Source organism: Pygoscelis adeliae, unplaced genomic scaffold (genome assembly GCF_000699105.1).
Source record: "Pygoscelis adeliae isolate BGI_AS28 unplaced genomic scaffold, ASM69910v1 Scaffold171, whole genome shotgun sequence".
Classification (NCBI taxonomy): domain Eukaryota; kingdom Metazoa; phylum Chordata; class Aves; order Sphenisciformes; family Spheniscidae; genus Pygoscelis; species Pygoscelis adeliae.
The window spans coordinates 2,160,970-2,180,752 of NW_008824186.1; the positions used below are offsets into that span (position 1 = coordinate 2,160,970).

The 19,783-nt window shown below is 36.2% G+C and overlaps 1 protein-coding gene across 1 annotated transcript in view; it reads left to right on the forward strand.

Moving 5' to 3' along the window:
• The window catches only part of CSTF3 (cleavage stimulation factor, 3' pre-RNA, subunit 3, 77kDa), a 52,790-nt gene that overhangs the window by 781 nt on the left and 32,226 nt on the right, over positions 1 to 19,783 (forward strand). Inside the window, exons 2-4 of the mRNA XM_009334574.1 lie at positions 49 to 230; positions 9,443 to 9,544; positions 9,674 to 9,769. Of these exons, the coding sequence (XP_009332849.1) occupies positions 49 to 230; positions 9,443 to 9,544; positions 9,674 to 9,769 (380 nt within the window). The remainder of the gene's footprint in view (positions 1 to 48; positions 231 to 9,442; positions 9,545 to 9,673; positions 9,770 to 19,783) is intronic.

Sequence of the window (19,783 nt, forward strand, 5' to 3'; positions counted from 1 at the left end):
CGGCCCTTGCCTCTTCTCTACGCCCGTAAGCCCTGCCGGTCTCCTCAGCGGCGCGGTCGGTGAAGGGCTCCCCTCCCCCGCCGCACACACCCATTTTGTGGAACTCGCGTTTATTCCGTCAGCGAAGCGTTGCGCTGGGGGAAGGGGGTGCGCGGAGCCGCTCCCAGCGTCCGCCCTCGGTAAAACCGGTAATGTTCCGAAAACCACGTCTCTCAACCTTCGCGTTTCTGGTAAGCAAACTTTAATTCAGGTCGAGGTGGACAATAGACACTCCAGTGAGCTTCCCTTTCCCGATCTCATCTATTCGTGGTCATGGAGTACACGCACTCCGGAAGAAAATTGAAAGCCGGATAACCTGTTTACACTGATACATTTGCAGTGTTTTGTAAAGTGAGCGTTTGCTGAACATATATGCTTAACGTGTAAGGCTGTGTGCCTCTTTAACAATACCCTTTTCCTCCAGAATAAGGTATTATTAAAACACCTTTAAATTAGAAACAATAACAATATGCTTATTTAATAAAGAATCTTTGTGGTACAGCATTCTTGCTCTTGTGGGGGAAATAACTACTGTTTCAGTTGGTTTTGGCTTGTTTTTTTTTAAACACACTAAAATATGTATTTATCATAACTTATTATTTTCTAGGCAGGTGCAGTCAGAGTGTTGTCTGTCATCTTCTTAAATCTGGTGTTACCATGAGCTATCTCCTACTTACTGACAGAATTTCTCTAAACAGGTCTTTTTAATAGTTAGGGCTATGTTTAAAATCGGTATTATTTGGGGGGGTGGGGTTCAAAGTTCCTGACTGAGGGAGGAGTGATTGATAACACTGTGGCATGCCTTAGTGGCCAATGTAGTCTACAAAAATACTTAAAATTAAGCTGATGACTTAGTGCTCCCTTAAGAAGCTTTTCTTTGTAGCATGTCAGTCTCTTTACAAAACAGGTTATGTTTCGGTGTGTCTGGGCCTGTACTCTGAAAGGGTGGCATGTAAACTCTGTGTAAGATCCACCAGTTCTGGAGGGGTAGGAAAGGCAATGTAGCAGGCTCAGAAAGTAAAATACCCAGTTTCTGTCTCATTAGGAAAATATCCTATGAATTACCAGCCTGTATGCTTAAAGCTGGTCAGGTTAATAAGTATTCTTGTAGCATTTTTAAGCAAGAGATTCTTCAGAATGGTTTACTTCATCACAAGGTAGATGGCTACAAAGAAGTAAGAATATGCTACAATAAAATTTTTATAATCTTGATGTGTAATATGTTTCACATTTAAGCTTACCCACTCCAATATATTTTTAAAAAAATTACATTGATGTTTAATTGCATAATTAAACTGCTGGTTAAAGTAGTGTGTTTCTGTAGCTTGTAATACGTTACTATCTAACTTAAAGAAAAACAATGCTGACTTAAGGTTTTATTTTCTTTTGCAAGGGAGAACTTAGTATGCAAAGGGTTGAATTATTGTCTCCATACTGAAGTAAAAGGTATTCTGAAAAGTAACAGCTTTAATATTGTGGTGCCGTATCACAGAGGGTTTTAGCATTCAAAAAATTGCAAATCATTATTTGCAGCCTATCTAAAAGCATGTCGTTTAACATATGGCTTGGATTTTGGTTTTTTGATCCATATTAAGGTTCATCCTTTTTACCCATTGTGATTACTGTTTTCACGTTGGGTGTACTTTAAATAAAAAAAAAAAAACAACTCTTATAGGTTGGGTTAAATTTTTTTTTTCCCTACTCCATCCTCTTTATGAAGGCTTCTGGATTCTGGTTTCCTAAAAGTCTCTAATTTTGTTATGGTCAGTTACCTCCATTCCATCAGTTTTTTTCAGTTTCACTAAATTGTCTTCTACTTTTTTTTTTTATCATCCTGGCAGACTTCTGTTTCTTACTCCTAGTGTCAAGATAGGCCATAATTTGATATCAGTGTCTTTAGCAATACTACCATGAAGTTTTCAGCACCCTAGGCTACCACTCATCCAGTTGTGTAGTGAGGCTTACTTACCTGAAGTAAGCATTGATGCCAGTCTGTGGTCTTACAGAGCATGATAGACCAAAATTCACTGTGTCTCTGTGGAAGGAGGAACAACAAAGCATTGTGATTGGGGCAGTTGTGCCTTGCTCCCTTCCCCACACTGTAGCTGCTACGTATTGTAACCGAGTGCTATCTGAAGGGCTCTCTGACTTTACACGCACAATATTCTTATGGTTTTAAATGTTCCTTTCTGTAGGAAGCTGAAGCTAGGTAGAAGTTGGATTACCTCTGGCTTCAGGTTTCATCTGCTGCTTCCATGACCAGCTTCTGAGGTTTTGGGTGCCGTTTTCATTGACAGTCACATAGTTAGATCAGTATAAGGGGGTGACTGTAGAGTTGATTTGCATCTATGTTGTGCATAAGATGTACACATGATAGTGTATGATGCAGATGTTAAAGATCTTTGACAAATCAGGATTGTTAGCTCTGACTTGCTGACACGCAGAGGTGCCTGCATCTTGCTTCCCAGATCTTAGGGTTTGGAGGGGACTTCCAGAAGCAGCCAGGTGAATAACAAATTGTCGTGCTGTCTCCAGCAAATACAAAGTTGTGGTAGTGTGGGAAGGAAGAACAGAGGTTAAAGACCCAGCTGGGGTTTAGGAGGCTTTATTGTACCAGGTGCAGTGCAATTGAAATGTGGCTTTACTGCCTTTAGCTTGAGCTTAGCTCCAGGCATTGTTAGGCTGCTTTACTGTGTAGATCAGGAGCCTAAGCTATGTTATGTAGGTTGTCTCCTCCTTGCATTATTATTGTAGAACAGACTGGGGCAGGGAGGCAAAGAAATATGATGTAGCTACCACTATTGCAGTATATTTTAAATTCTTGCACTGTGTTAGTTATGCTGGACCCAAATTGGTTTCTGTAGAACCAGTTGAATGATGTCAGGACTTAAAATCTGTTAGGTCCCTGCCAGACTCCTGGCAAGGTCTGCATGATGTTTAACAAACCAGAATTCCCAAGGTCAGTTTTTAGAATACCAAACACATAGCCCTGTCTATAACATAGAAATCCACATTTGTAGACTGAAAGGCTACTGGCCACTGGTTGCCAGAAAATTCTGTGGGAAACTCTTCCCAATCTCTTCATGTGTCGAGGTTACAAAGAGTGCATGCTTGCACCTGTGTATGTCTTTACATTTTTCTGGACCTTAATGTACACATGTAGTTTCATTTCAATCGTGTGGTGGTTGTTCCATGTACTCTCTAATGAGACCTAAATTTGTTGTGCTCTCTGCCTCTTTCTACCATGGCAGAACTACTATTCTTATCCACTTAAATATATATTTGCCAGGCATCAATTCTATCTGAAGACTTGATGCAATATTTGCTTTACTCCTCTGCATTAGTTGCCTTTTAATCTTTTAAGGCTAGAACATGCATTTCACGCTTCCTGTAACTGTTTCTAAGATACGTACCCCAGTCTGTGATGCATGTTACTTTACATGAATATGAATCTGGTCCAAGACTGAGCTGTAGAAAAAAGATGTCTGTGTTGTCTCTGTGACTATAGAAAAGACCTCTAACGCAGTCTATTCTGGTTTCTTACTGGTACTTTTGTCCCTTCCTGCTCCTTCCTCTCATTCATGCCTTGTGTCTGTTTGATATAGTACATCATGTAAGTTTCTGAATTCTAAATGCAGTAGTAAATGTTATTGTAGTTAACTTTAGCTTAACATTTTAAAAATAGATGTCATTGAGTGCAATACTGAAAGCGGAAGTTTTCTTGCAGGATTGTGTGGGTTTAATATCTCAGGAGGAGCCATTTCAAAGAAACTCCTCTTAAGAGCATATCATTTTACATGATATATAGTAAAATTGAGTTTACTGTTTACATTTACTGTAGGAACGGGTTGTAAACAGAATGAACACTAGGATTGGTGGAGGAAGACTTTTGAGTTGCTAATGCAGTGTTTTTTTCCAATTTTTACACAATTGTAAATAATCTCTATATTTTAGCTGCATTTCCAGGGTCAGTAAGTTCCAGGTATACCAAGAAGAAGTTAAAGCAGAAACTGTGTCTGTCTAAATGCTAATGTTTGGGAAATAGTCTCATGAGGAAAGGATGGTAATCATTACTAATCTAAACCTCTTGATTTGTTCAGAGATAGAAAACAGCCCAGATTTGGGGGGGCAGTACTTACAAAAGTATCCTTTTAAAATTATTTAAGATGAATATGCTGGGTTATGTCTGTTAATAGCGACCCACTCTTAAAGGATGACATTTTTTTCAAGATTGTGTTCACAGTTGAATTGACTTAGTGGTAGAATAGAAGAAGGCAAGGCATTAAAAACAGATTTAAGAAAGTGCAAGGATTGATAAGGTGTAACTATAGTGAAGGGAAGTGTTACTGAAGAAGGGATTTTAAAACTTGTTCTTTGCATATACAGCTATAACTAAACTTTAAGAAAAAAAACTTAGGCTAGACAAACCTGTAAATTAACCTAACTGGACAACTAACAATGCTTGTAAATTTGCATGTTAAATATATTTGAAATTATATTCATTAGGTCTGTTAACAGTCCAGGCTGTGCTAAACTGTGCAACAGCCAGCCAAAAACCTCCAAACAGTAGCTTCTATCTTAATGGGCATAAAATTCCTTTTGGATGTTGAACCAACTTGACTCAACTAGCCATTAAAATGCCTGCCTTTTTGTGTACAATGGCCTATACGTTTTGTTTGTAGAAGTTCTCATTTCATAATTAGTGGTAGTTTTTAAAGCATCTTAAACTGGCCACTTCACGGCGGAACAGCTGTTTGAATACATTTCCTTTTCACTGCAGAAGATCCTTTTGTGGAAACAGGAAGATGCTTTAAGCAACTGGATGCATTAGGTGGTGCGAATAGTTGAAGGAAGTGTTTGGCTAGGTATTTTCTTACACACTTTGGAGACATGAGTTACTTCATTCTCAGAGGCCTGGGGAAACTGTTAACTGTTGCTTTTAGCAGTAAGATATAAACCAAGAATTTTCCCTTGAAAGTGATTGATAAATAACTTTTAGTAAATACTAAAAGTCAACTTTGTTTCTTCTGTTCTTGTTCCCTCAGACATCCTTTATGAATTCCGATTTGGATTTTGTGCAGGTGATGTCTTTTGCAGGAAGGAGCTCCTAGACTTCTTGTTGGATAACTTGGCTTTAGGTCTTTTCAGATTTTGGAAACTGTGCTCATAAAGATCATTTTACACTCTCAGTATCTGTGAAACTAAAAAGCCATTGCTATTTATCTATGTATAAATAACAAAACGGAAGCTGTGAATCAGACTAGATGGTAATAATACAGATACTTACGGACATGGAACCTTAAGTGCTAAAATAGTTCCGTGACCTAAAGAGGGTTGTTTGTGGGATAGGAGCCCCATTATGTGGGAGGTATACTGCACACAGTTATCAAAAGCAGAGAAAAAAAGTATTTTTCCAGTTTGTATGCAACAATTCTTTGCAGCATTTTTTTTTCAGGCAGTAAAGAAAAGTTAAAAGCCAGTATCTATCTGATTAGGTGCAGTTTTACGGTAGTTTAAGCTGATCTAAGTTGGAACTGCTAAAGTCCTGTATGGTTTTGCATCCTTTGTTCTTCATCACATCTGATCCTGAAATCAAGGAGTTGAACCATTAGAAAGTTAATCACTTTTCTAATAGGATTGTTTTTCTGCTGATTTAACTCCCCGAACTGGATTGTTACAGGATGAGATAAACTCAAGTGCCTCTGTTAACCAGAGGGAGGGACTGAAAATGTTTATCTAGGGGCAGGATCATGGTGGTGAACAAACACCCAAGAATTTAAGTATTCACAGTGTTGGATATTGGTGGTTGTGCAATAATACAACTGTGCAAGCAGTACAATTAAAAATACATAACCAAAAGCCACATATCCTTGAACCGTGATAACAGCAGATCTAAGCACAGAGTGCAGTTAACATGCAGTTTTCAAAACTGGGATCAAATGTCTTTCTGGCTATAGTTGAGCTAGGTTAAAAGTCAAGCTCCTTGTTCCCTTTCACTGCATGCTTGCAGTAGATGTCCACACTGGTTTGATGTGTAACTGAATGCATCTTTGCTTGCACTCCTAGTTCTGGCAAAACAGTCCAGACTGGAAATCCTAAGTGCTCCTATATCTCCAATATATTAGGAGTGATTATTTCTGAAGGTGCAAGGTTATGAGGCCTTGTTTTGGCTCAGATATAACCAGGACACTGATTTGCCTGCAGTGCAGTTTGCCTCTCTGAAATGTGGATGGCTTTTATCCATCCTGGAGAAGGATAGGGACAGGAGAACGAGTGCTCACTGGCATTAAGAAGTTGAGTGTTTTCTTACATATGACATAAGGTACAAGCAATTCCAAGCAGTCCGTTTAAAACCCTGATCATATCGTTATTGTCAATTCTGTAGAGCTCCTATAATTTTTGTCTTATATAACTGCATGGAAAACTTTATCGGCTGCTGCTAAGTGAGTATTTGCTAATTTAGGAAATTAGTCTCTTAGCCAATAAAAGAATGAACATTTTATTATGCTTTTTACACAGATTGGGAGTCCTGTATCAAACATACAAAATTAATGTAGGATTGCTATGATTATGCATCTTATCAGCATTTATTTCTTCACCAGCTTAATTTATTTCAGCCTTTCTGAGTTTATTGCCCTACATGTGCATAGGTGAAATCAAATTCCTGGAAGCTGTAACTGTTTCACTGCAGTGTCAGCTGAGTTGAGTGTCACATGGAAGGGTTTGAGATAATACAACTGGACTACTACTAAAATAGTTGAGGTGTGCTTCAGTGGCCTATTCTACTTTTTCCTGTTTGAAAGTCACTACTTAACAGTGCAGGACCCTGTGCTTCCACAAATGCTTCAGTTGTTTTTGTTGGGTTTTTTTTTTATTGTAGCTGACATTAATAGTACTCCTGATAGGCATTTCTATCTAATTGAATGCAGAATAATATATGCCTGATTGAATATTTGAGGCAAGTAGATTTCACTGAGATGGAATATAATGAGAAGCAATGCTTACCACTGATGTGGGCAAATTTGAGTTAGTGCTTTACTGAATAAACAACATGGCAACTTGGGATCACCTGTAGAGATAACTTACATAGTCTTTAAACTTCAGAAATTTCAGCTTCGGTGCTGTCTTCTATAAGCTGAAATATGTTTATGGATGTCATTTTGGAAGAAATAAAACCACTAGTTCATTTCATACTGTGTTCTGCATCTTAAGCCTCTATCAGTTGAACTATAACATGCAGTATTACAGTCAGAATTTTGGTGGACTTAGGGATGTGAAAATATCCATATGGACATTTATAAATTTACTACTTTTGAGCTGACAACTTTGAGCTACTAATTTTTAATAAAATTAATTTTATAATTTCGTTTGCTGTGAGACTTCATACTTTGCCTTCCAAGCTACGCTGCTTTGCACTGAGCACTTAATGTTAAGAATGACTAGAAAACTGAACTGAAAAGAATAATGGTCTTCAAACTCCTATAAAGCCCTCCTACTGATTTTTTTTCCCTTTTCCTTTTCATGCATCACTGCTATTACATGTCAGTTTAACAGTTCTGCAACATTTTTGATCATTTGTCCATTTTATAAGTAAATTTAATTTAAAATCTTTTAAGGGATATGCCTTGAATTATATCCTGCTAGTAGGACTGACACAAAAACTGGTAGTGCTAAAAAATATTCAAAAATACGGTAGCTTTTTTAAATGATCAAGTTGAATTGCAACGTAGAACATAAGCAACTGTTGTATAGTAGTGCATTTGCAGAGGTTGACAAAAGCAAAGGGGCAGGGCACTCCTGAAAATAAAGTTGATGTTCCTAAGTAACACAGGCTTACTGCATTTGCTAGCCCCAGCTTTTTCTTTCCTTTTTTTAAGTTACCGTTTTGTACAATACTTCACTGCAGCTTATCTTCATATAATGCCACTGTAAATGGTCCTCCAGTAAAATCCATTAATAATACCTTGGATTTGTATTCTTGGAACGTCTGCTTTCTTTCAGGAGTGATGTGCAATAGTGATGCACAATAGTGATGCTTGTTTATTTTACTAGAAGTCATACCTCTGTAGTGTCTAGTTACCTTCTCTTTCACTTTATAAGTGTGTGATGGCACCTTTGATATGTATATCAGTTCTCTCTCTGTCCTGTTTATTGTCTTTTTCATCTTCAGAGCTATGTATTGACCTAGATCCAACATTAAGAATTAAAATTATTTGCTTGAAATAGTATTTTAGAAATTAACAGGTTTTTTTAGAATTTTCTGTACAGTAAATCAGTCATTGCACTATACAATACAGAATCATATATTCTAACAGTAATTATGTAGCTAACTTGTAAAATTTCACAAGAAAGGTCTTGTAGTAATAATTTACAGGTTATTACTGTTACATCTCACGAAGGCAAGAATTTACTTGATCGTGTGATTTGCGACTGCTAACATCTGCCTGAAAATGAATCAAGTTTGGAAAGTTAGTAAATAAGCTGTTTGGAGTACAGGTCAGAACAATATTTTATGCTTAATAAAAAGCTTCATATCATTTAGGATTGTAACAAGCATGTATTTTAAGGCTTGTCTGTATGTGATCATCAGATTGTAGTTTTTTTCATCTAGTTTGTGCTAACTGTTAAATCTAGAAAAAAATTTCTGGAGATCATAAAGTAAGATATTTCCACAAGTCTTTAAATGAACACTTAAACCTATACTGTAATAGTAACTATGCTAACAAGTTAACATTCAATTTGGTAAAGCTTTCAGTATCAAAAAAAGTTTTTAAATTCCAATATGAATGTCTGAATGAAAAAAAAAAGTTTAAGGTAGTTAGTGCCAAAACTACAGGAAGGCAACTGTAAGAATACACTGATTGACAGATCAGAAAGTTAACAAATTGTGCTTGGATAACTTGTATTTGTTGGTGCTAGAACTGTCATCTGCTGGTTTCTTGTTAAATCTGTAACTTGTGATACAAAATACTTACTGTCCTGCATATACAGAATGACTCGTGCAGTAACCTGGATTTGTTTGGCTGAGGTCTGTAATAGAAAAATCGGTCTGAATTTACTTTTGCATCTTAAAAGTTTCAGGTCAGTAAAACCGTTTAAAATTCATAGTGCAATCAATTTTCTGGCAAACTCAAATTTGTTCTAGTGTTTGAAACATTTAGTCAGTTTAGTCTAGCTTTTTACTGGATCACCAAATATGTAGAACTTGTTGTGGTAAGAGTGCGTTATCTTACTGGGACAACTTGTTTTCCAGATAAAATTGCAATTTAGTAACTCCAGCACAAAAACTGAGATCTGGAATGTTACATTGTTGGAACGTTGTTGTTAGCTTGACTTTGTAGCTGGAACAGAACTTTTCAAACTCTACTTGTGATCTCTTATGTCTTCTTTTTAATTTTTCTAGGCTGCTGAGTATGTCCCAGAAAAAGTGAAGAAAGCTGAAAAGAAACTAGAAGAAAATCCATATGACCTTGACGCTTGGAGCATTCTCATTCGAGAGGCACAGGTTTAGTGACATAGGATTACATTTCCTTATCTATGGTCCACTCACACTATTTGGTTCTGGAGTAAAATCAGCATATTCATTTACATAAATCATAATATTGTAAATGCTGTTTTGATTTTCAATTTTTAGAATCAACCTATAGACAAAGCACGGAAGACCTATGAACGCCTTGTTGCCCAGTTCCCCAGTTCTGGCAGATTCTGGAAACTGTACATTGAAGCAGAGGTTAATATTTTTACATTTTTTTCCTATATAACATTTAATAGGAGTTTAAGTTTACATTTTCATAAGCATAAATAAGATAGGCACATAATATCTAGGAAAAGGGGATTTTAAATATGCCTTGCCTTTATTTTGTAAAATAGGTACAAAGGAGTGATTAAAATGAATTCTAAAGTATTGGGTCTTTTATGAGTTGATGATTGTTGCATTATGGAATTGCAACAACATTAAAACCGTTTCAATGGTATTGGAGTGCTTTAGCCTTTTATTTACTTGTCGTGTCAATTTATTGCCTCCCGTGTCATTTATTTAGAGGAAATTTTTTTTTTATTTATACGTACAAACTTACTTGAATGACTTTCTGTGAATGTTTGGATCTTTTTAATTTTTTTTGCTTTCTTAGGGAATTGAGTGTCTCTGTGAACAGTGTTTTCAGGGAGGGTGTGGGATGGAAGCTGATTTCTGGAATGAAAATGCTGGGAAAATGGCATTAGCACAACTCATTAGCTTCTAAAGATCCCAACAAAATTGTGATTGTTTACATAACTATATAAAACCTCCCACTAAGTGCATTGATCATTTAAACAGTCTTTAATGGCGTCATGAAATGCACTGTATAATTGGAATTTTTTTTCATTTTCTGTAGCTGATATTAAATACTAATACATAGGCTTTTTGTGGGCATCTTCTAGCTGCACATTTTTCTTGAGACAGATCTTCTACATGCTAAACTACAGGGGTGGGGACCTGTGCTCTGTAGATGAAAAATGCGATAGCTAAATTTTTTTCCATTTTATGTGAAAATTGCTGAGCAGCCATCTGAGTGGCAAAACTGCATTGTGTAGTTATATCTTACTTTCCGTTAAATTACATATCCAAATGTGTTCTGGCAGTAAATTTTGAAGATTATTAAATAAAATTGGCATCATGGGAATCTAACAGACATTTTTATATTGCAGTTTATATTAAGATGTTATAGTGCAAAATAGTGCAACCTAAATTTAATATTACCTAATTAAATATCATAGAATTTTCACTATTTTGTTTCCAGTAGTTTGTAGTAGTAGTTGGAATGTTGGTGATTGGACATATTTGGGAGATTGTGAATGCACTAACACATACAGATGTGTATTTTTCCTTTTGGGACCCTGCAGCTAAATCCATTAGCCTCTTGTACCCTGCAATGTTTGCTACGGGATCTAGTCTTTAGAATCTAATCTAGTTTGATGATTGCATTAAGTTACCTGATTTCTGTGCTCATTTAAAACCTTTATCTTTCCCATGCCTCAAATTTAAAGTTGAATAAGACCACCTCAGAAAGTCTGTACTACATTGTAGATCTTTCAGCAGAAAGTACTATCATCAGTGTAAAGCTTCTTGTCTTGAACCACGTTCAGAGATGAATTGACAGACATTACCTCCCTTAATCGATACCTTTTAAGTAATTTGTAATCTAGTAGTATTTAGAAACATTAACAGTGGCAAAGCTTAAAACAGTCTAGGGTATAATTTTTACATGCTGCTTCAAGGAAGGAAGATCAGCTTCTACCCAGCAGGTATGGTAACCAAGTCACACAAGGTAAATTTGAGAGGGAAAGAATTGGCATAAAGATCACTAGCTCGTGTGTGTGTGTGTGTGTGTGCGCGCGCGCCTATAACTACACTTCAAATATAAGAGAAATGGAATATATGATTCTGTTATTCAAAACAATGGAAAAACGTGAACTGTAGGGTTCTGGTAGAGGTTACACTTGAAAAGGGTTATATTTGAAAGAAATGTAAGAGGTTACTTTTTAGAAATTTATCTTTTATCTTAATAGGCAAATTTTTAAAATCCCAGTTATGACTTAAATTTTCAACTTCTCTTTCGTGGTTCCAGTAACTTGTCTCAAAACTCACATAGTGACAGATTTAAGTAAAAAGCAACATGATTATCTCTGCCTTTTTTCAGTGTATGTAACCATTTATAGCTATAAGCTGAAATAACTCTTTATTTCCAAATTCCTCTCTAAAAAATATATATTCACACAATTGGGCACTGTTGTCAGTGTTGTCTGAAGTTGCATATCATATGTACAGTCCCATCTGAGAGTAAATTCAGAATGAAATGTTTTCTCAAATGTTCTTTTAACAGTGTGGTTGAATATAAATTAAGACTTCAATTAATTTTTGAAGGCTACCTGAGATAAAGGAATTGTTTTGAGGCTTCTTTTATTGCAGCCTTAAGATGTACAAGGAATATAGGGAAGGTATTTACCAAAAGCTTTTTTCCTTGGAAATCTTAGTAGTCTCCTCCTGCTAGAAAGTTTGTCTTGGATAGTTCAGAAGTATAGATCTTTCCAGCCTTGAGTTGGGAAAGTAAACCTGTAATAAATCCTTGTTTAGCATTGCTTTTGATTCACTTTCACTGCCTCCGTATTTAAATCTGAAAATTGCTAAATCTTCAGTCATCTGTAAGCTGCGTTTTTCCTGACGTCAAAATGAGCATATCACTTTCACATGATAATGTTTCCTCTTTGCATCACAGAAAGACAAAAGGGGAGAGGAAAGTGGGGCTGTTTTCTGGCAGGTTGTCTTTCACTAGAGAATTTTATCCTCTGAACGACATAAATCTGAGCTGAATATCATTACATAGTGGTGGTCTATTATTGGCGGATGAGCTAGGGTGAGGGTTATGATTATGGCCTTACAAAAAAGGAATTAGCCCTTTAACAGCTGTATTCGTTATGAAATTGTTAGAAATCTTTAAATTTCCCTTTGCCTAACTTGAGGAATGTGTTCTTTTTAGTCACTTCCAATCTTCAAGTAGAAATCATTGTTTATAATCTACATGAACAAAAACTGTTTCCTTGCATATGCCAGTTCATTCTGTAATGTAAAACTTCTAAGTGCAGGCCTTACTGCTGTGATTACCTCTTGTTTTTATGACGGTGTTTGTTCAGCTCACTGACTCTGTTTTCCTTTTTGTGTATGACTTTGTTCCCTAGAGGAATATAGTGTAAAGCACCGCTCATCACTTAGTGTGTCATCTAACTTATTCCTATTAATATACAGACTGTGCTGAAGTAACTGAATACTTCATGTTTCCATTTTATGTGTCAAGCACTGATTTATATGCTCTAGTCTCTCTATTATGACTGGTTTGGTAGTCAGTAGAACATGGAGATTAACTGGGAAGAGCATGCTTTGACAGTTTGTTAATGGGAACTCTACTATTAAAGTTTGAATTGGTCAAAAAATGTTGATTCTCGCACTGGTTCTTATTTCTTCTGACATTCAAAGAAGTTGCAGGACATAGAAATAATAGAATTGGATGAAACAACTCCCAGCCCACAAAGTTTTTGGGTCATAGCATCTGAATACTTAAGACTTCTGAGAATAGAGTTTCATTTAGTGAATTTGACAGACTATGTAGTCTATTTTTGATACGTATTTTAGCAAGTAAAATAGTTAACTTGCTATTCTGCATCTTCTAAAATTTAGGAAGTGGTACAGTAATGCCACTCTTCTTACTCAGCCTCTTGTTTTCTCTAGTTGCTTAAAGCATGTTTTTCTCTTGATACCTTTCCCGTAAAAATCTACTTCCAGAAAACTTGAATCAATTCACATGTCAGTGCCTCTTTCACAGTTTTAAAAAGGAGCATGTAAGTCTCAGTCCCACATGTGCCATAATGTTAAATTCATAGATCACATGATCTGGATTCTAGCCTGCTCTGCTGATTTGCTGTGTCTTCTTGGGTAAGTTATGTTCTGCCATTATTAAAACAGATACCTACCTACCTCACAGGGTTGTTGTGAGGCTCACTTTAGTTATTAAAGTGCTTTTGGCATCTGGCTAAACGGTGCTACAGAAATGTAAAAATAAATTCTGATGTAATACACCCTATGATCCCACAGGCCCAGCTGTCTATTACTATTTCCTTTGTCTCTTCGACTGTTTGAATCATCTTTTAGATACAGAAAGACTTGATAATGCTTTTCATGCACCTGAAAGAACTTTTACTTTACCAGTGTTGTAAATATTTCAGTAGTTCCGAAGCAAGTATTTGAAGTTGTCACCTTTTTCTCTGCTAGTTTCTTTGAGAAATCACCAGGTTGAAAATACTCTTAAGCACATTTATTAAACTATGTTCATGTATTTGCAACATTTTTTTAATGATCTAAAGAATTTTTAGTTCCAGCTGTTCTAAGTGGAAACTTTAATCTGTAATTGTCCTGAATGTTTCAGGCCAGTTCACACCACACCTTTTTACCTTTTTTGTTGTTGAGTATATTGCATTATACCCGGGTCACTTTGAACTGTTGTTAGTAGGCATTGAAAGGTTGCCATAATTAAAGATTTAAAAACCATAAGCACAAGACAGTTGTGACAAATACCCCAAGTCTAGAAACAATAAATACAAAGCTAGTAACATGCATGTGAAGTATTTGGCTGTTGATATGTATTTTTCATCTTGCGAATTTTTCAAGTAAGACTCCTGTGTTACTGCTTGTTCTAAAGAAATGAAACTAGATTTATTTGTTCAGATAACTTCTATTTGATATGAACACTTTGAATTTTAGATGTCTTGGTAACAAACCAGATGCTGTATGAGGATTCAGAGAGTGGGACCAAAGCTTAGGGTTGATTGTTTTGCATTTCATCATATGCAATACATCAGTATCTTTAATTCATGTAATTCACACTGGTGTGGATACTAGTCAGAATGTATCATTAAACGTTCTTGTATATGAAAAATGTAAATAAAACCATTTAGAAAAATGATTGTTTTTGTTTAAAATGTTTGTGTTTCTTCAAAGCATTTTCTTCCCCTGTTTTACTTTAATCTGGTTCTGAGTTCAGAAAAAAATTGTTACACATATCACCAGAATTCTTCTGCTTGGGGAAAAATGGGAACTGACTTCTGTCAGGATGAAGTTGGAGTGATCAGAAGTCAAAGTAGAATAGTCTTCTTGGCTGAGATTCTGTTTAGTGGTACTTTCAACTGAAAATATTGTATATATCACTAGCTGATCTTTGTTAATTTCTTAATGGAAGGCATACCCATTATAATCCATGCCCACCCTGCTAGTCTACCACATTTCTTATAGTAAACTTCTGCTTTTGAGAAACTGCTGTACAGGTGCTCTGTACAAACATCCGTATTGCACATTCTTGACTACCTCAGTCTGAGATTTTTAATCTTTTTTACAACTGTATTATTATGCTCTTTTCTTACTCATGTGTGGACTTGTTCCATTCCTGTTAATAAATGTTGTTCTGTCTGTGTGATTATTGTAGACTTGCACTAGAAAGTGGATGCAACTTCTTTCCCGTCTTTTCTACTCAATATGTAAATACAGGCATGTACATCTTGCATAGTTGCCATGGTCCTACAAGTTGTATGATATCAGAAAGTTATCCACATAATTGACATTTGTAGTTTCAGAAGATGCGCGGTACAACACTAGTGGGTTTCTTTATAATTCTGTTTTCTGTATTTGATCATAAATACCATGGGAAAGTTAGGAATTTTAATTTTTGAAGTGGAAGTGATGCCTAATGAAGAGATTACTATGAACCCTCTTCTATAGTGTGTTGCTGTTTTTCACATGAATAAACTGAACTACTTCCTGTTCTGTTGTATTCTTTCCGTGTGGGGTGACAGAAACCATCCCTATTAGAAGTGTTAGTTACATAAAACTCTTGTTCACAACACTTTTGAAGTCTCGCTTTCAAATGTAATGAGGACAGTGAAAACTTTTCTCATTTTGTGCCTTCTTTTGTTGAAGTTATTTGCTGATCCTTCTGTTGGTGTTTTGAGGGGGAAATATGTGTGTTAGGTCGGGCACAAACTTGAGCTTCTTTCTCATGTCTGAACCTGAAAGAACCAGAAGTAAAAATATAGAGCTTTCTTGTGTACCCTGTATTAGCTACAGTTTGGTTATCTTCATCTGTGTGGGTGAGGGAACTATAATCATAATTTCTCATTCATTTCTACATCTCTTCCAGCTTCCATTTGTCAGCTGGTGGAGTTACCTGATGCTCTTTATTCAGATTTTGAGAAGCCTGGTGACTGAGAGAACACTTTCTGTTAAACCTTATCTGTTAGTGCTACTTCATAAAATAATGTTTGACTTCATTTGCCGAGTCTCTTTGCAGACTATGAAAAGGCTTTGAGTCACTGCTGTGATGAAATACAGTGGCTTCTCTTGGCTAGAAAGTTCTGTGAAGGCCAGCCATTCTTTCTGGCACTCCTGTGTCCTGTTAGTACAAATGTTCTTAGTTTAAGAGTGTGCGTTGTTTTTTCCCCTCATTAGGGTATGCTTTTTCTCACTGATGGCTTCAATTGGACAGGTGTTCTACCTCCAGTAACTATTTTGGACTTCTGCAGTGAAGTGTTGTGTACCCAGTACCGTAAACTTCGACATTTTTCCTTTCTTCCATAAAACAATTCAAAAGTGAGAAGAAATTATATGCATTGGTGCATAACTGTACCATTGCATAGTGGCATTCACTTTTTTTTGTGGCACATTGTATACGTGCAGTTAACTACACGAGAAGATCTTAATGGTGATTGGAATCTGATCCGTGTTGGGGTTTGACTAGTTTGGTAGTGACAAATGCTCACAGCGTAGAAGCTTGGGAGCATTTCCAAAGTTCATTGGAACTGTGGCATCAGGAATGTTTCAGTTTAAGGATAGGCATAAGTAGAAAGATGTTCTTTTTAAATTTAGTTTGTGGACAGTTTTCGGTAATACTGCTATAGGGGGGAGTCCTATTGCATCTTGAGACAAGACTTTTAATAGAACTCACGTCTAACCTGAAGTGTAAACATTTCGTCTGGTCTGTTCCCTTAGAAGCAGATTGTCCTAAGCCATGTGACAGGGTCCATGTACTAATCATAGTTTTCACAAGTTCCAGTGAGCACACATTGCTGATCTGTTAGTAGATCCTGTCACCAAAGGTCTTGTGGACTGACTGCTGGGCTAAAAGCTTTCAGAGCTTTAACATCTTCTACTTTCTCCAAGAGGAGGAGAGCTAGAATTGTTGGTATGCTGAGGAAGCTTGGTAATTTTACTCATACTTTCACGCTCCGTGTTTCAGCAAAACAGTTGTGGAGCTTATGCATATATCTAAATTGTATAGGCATTATCATTATTAATTCAAAGTGTTCCTCTGAATCAACTAACCTGAAAAGTTCAGTAGTGTGATGGAGGGTCAACTGTCTGACCTCATTTGATTCCTGTAATATGACTATATAAGACTTAAACTGTCTAATGAGGGCAGCTTACTCTCTCCAGTTCCCCATGGTTTGCATTAGTGCATGAAATAGAAAATAAGAAATAACCAGTGTCTGAAACTGGAAAGAAGAATGACTGTGCACTCTTTGAAGTGTTAACCCATGACCATAGCAGAACAAACTCTTACTATAAACAGTCTGATACTTCCATATAGGTTTATGTGAGAGTGAATATCAAATATATTTTAAAAAATACTTCGCAAGTCATACATTTGGACTAGAAAGATAACTTCCAAAATGATGCCTAGTTGTTTGATTTAGTATTTTCTATGTCCAGACTGCAGCAAAGCCATCGACTTCCTTCAGATATCATCTCTCCTGGAAGTATAGGTTTTCACCATTCTTACTGTTTAAACAAAATAAAAATAAACTCTCGGAGATTAAAATAGGTTAGATTTACAAAAATGAGCCGGCAGGTATGTAGTTATGTATGTGCTGTCCTGCAGATAAAACTGACATGGTGAAGTTAGCATGTGGGCTAACTTCATTGTGCTCGGTGGAACTACATTTATACATGAAACTAAGTGTGTTTAAAATGTTCGTAGTGTGACCAAATAGGAAAAAGGGCAACTCTGTTGCAGCTGGGTCCTTATTTTGTTTTCCTTAGGAAAGGGGAAGATGCCTTGTCAAAGAACAAAAAGTTGCAAGGGTCTGTTCCCTGTGTTCTGTCCCCCCTTTCCCCCCTATCTTCTGTTTATTTCTCCTGCTTGGATAAATGTGTAACACTATTGGCTATAGTTGGTGGCATTTTATACTGTATGTATGGATTCTGGTACAACTTCCAGTTAAGTTCTCTCTTAATTTAGGAGCTGGTTTAGCATATTTTCAAAATAGTTTCAAATTGGAATTTGAACTATGAAGTGACTTTTCCTATTTTAATACTGATACAATTAATCTCAAATCTGCTTTCAGGCCATATAAAGGGGAGGAAATGAATGTTGTATTTGACTTCTGTCAAATTCCACATTCCTGCAGCTTCTATTAAGGGCTTGTTCCCCAATATATACAGACATGTATATATTACTTCAGCAAGTAATGGATCAGAAGTAAAAAAAAAAAAAGTGTACTTAGTATTTCCAAAGTTAGAAAGGAAGGTAAAGCAACAATCAAATTCACTATTTAAAATTCATTGACAAAATTTTATTCTTTTAATTTTTATTGTTAAATGAAAACATGCTATAGGTTCCAATCCTGTGGATTCCTCAGGAATCTCTCAAACTATGTATATGTGTACATGTTCATTGATGTGTATACACATTTATGTAATAAGGTCACACAGCATAATTAATGTTCTTTTAAAATCATACTAAATAAAATCTGAGTGTGTGAGCGTATCAGTGCAAATTGTCTACAGATAACTTACTTAGATTACTTAAAAGTTTATAGGTACTCATAACTTACAAAAATAATTTGTTCATAATCTTGGAAGTGGAATATATTTAGAAAAACAATGGAATTTTTAAATATTACATACAACTTCAGTCTGAGTGCAAAAACATGACTTGATGCAGTGTGTAAATGATTGGAAAAATAGAGCAAGATTTCCTGCTTTACTTTTGTTGTCTTGAACCCGGTATTGGCCTGCTTTCCCTCCGTTCCTCCCTAGCCATCAAAAGATTATTTTTGTATGTTTCCATGGGCAGAATTAGAAGCGTATTTGCTGTAAGAATTGTGGACTCTATCAGGTTTTTGTGTGGGCCATATCTTTCACTGTGCCCTTGCAATTCATCTTTCAGATGACAAGGAGGTCCCAGGAGTCCTTATCAAGAAGCTGTGTTTGGATGGTTCAGACATGTTCTTGAATTTAAGAAGCATGATTCTACTTACTATTTTTAATGCGGCAGAAAGTGGGGGGCGGGGGGGTAGAGAGATTCCCTAGTAATGAAATAATATTTGTAACTTTTTTCCGCCTTTCTGTAACTTTCCTGATTTTGTTTAAAAAAAAAAAAAAACACAAAAAACAAAAACCAAACTAAAACTAATCCCATGACAAACCTTTTTACATCCTAATTATTGCAGAAGAAATCTGGTGCTCTTAACATCTCTTAATTATGCTTAGGCAACTGCATGGCTGCTGGTGAGATTGTAATGGTATTGCATTTGTAAAGCACATAAACACATTTAGCAGCCTATGATACGTAGTATGTTGTAGGAACAGATCTGAATTGAGTTTCATTTAAACTTTCCCTGAAATTTGGTTTAGTTAATCTTTACAGTTTACTCTTTTGTACTGTGCCACAAGATACTTAGAAGATAAAATTGTCATTACATTGTATCATGCAGGAGCTTGAGGTGTAAGAAGCCCTCTCATTGATGTTACTATTGTGGAGAATAGAATGATGGTAATTTAATACATGGAGGCTTTCATCTACTTACAGGTATTAACGCACTTTTACTAACATGCAATTAATATAAGTTGAAGATAAGTGACAGTGAATAAGTTTACAGAAAATTGCTTTTGTAACACATCTTGCTGGTGGAAGTTTAGCTTGCAGCTTTCTTTCCCTCAGCTATGTCAATTGACCCCTCTCCCCAGATTTCACATAGATGTTGCAGTAATTAATAGTTTTAGTACAAGCAGTATGCTTTGAAAGTCTACCTGCGTAACCTGATAGTGCTGACAAGTTCATACATGAAGAAACACTTCCTTCATACTAAATTAGAATGGCAAGCCTTACACCAAGAGCCTTGGTCTAGCGGTTTTAGTTTCACTAGGGGAATTTCATCATTCTAG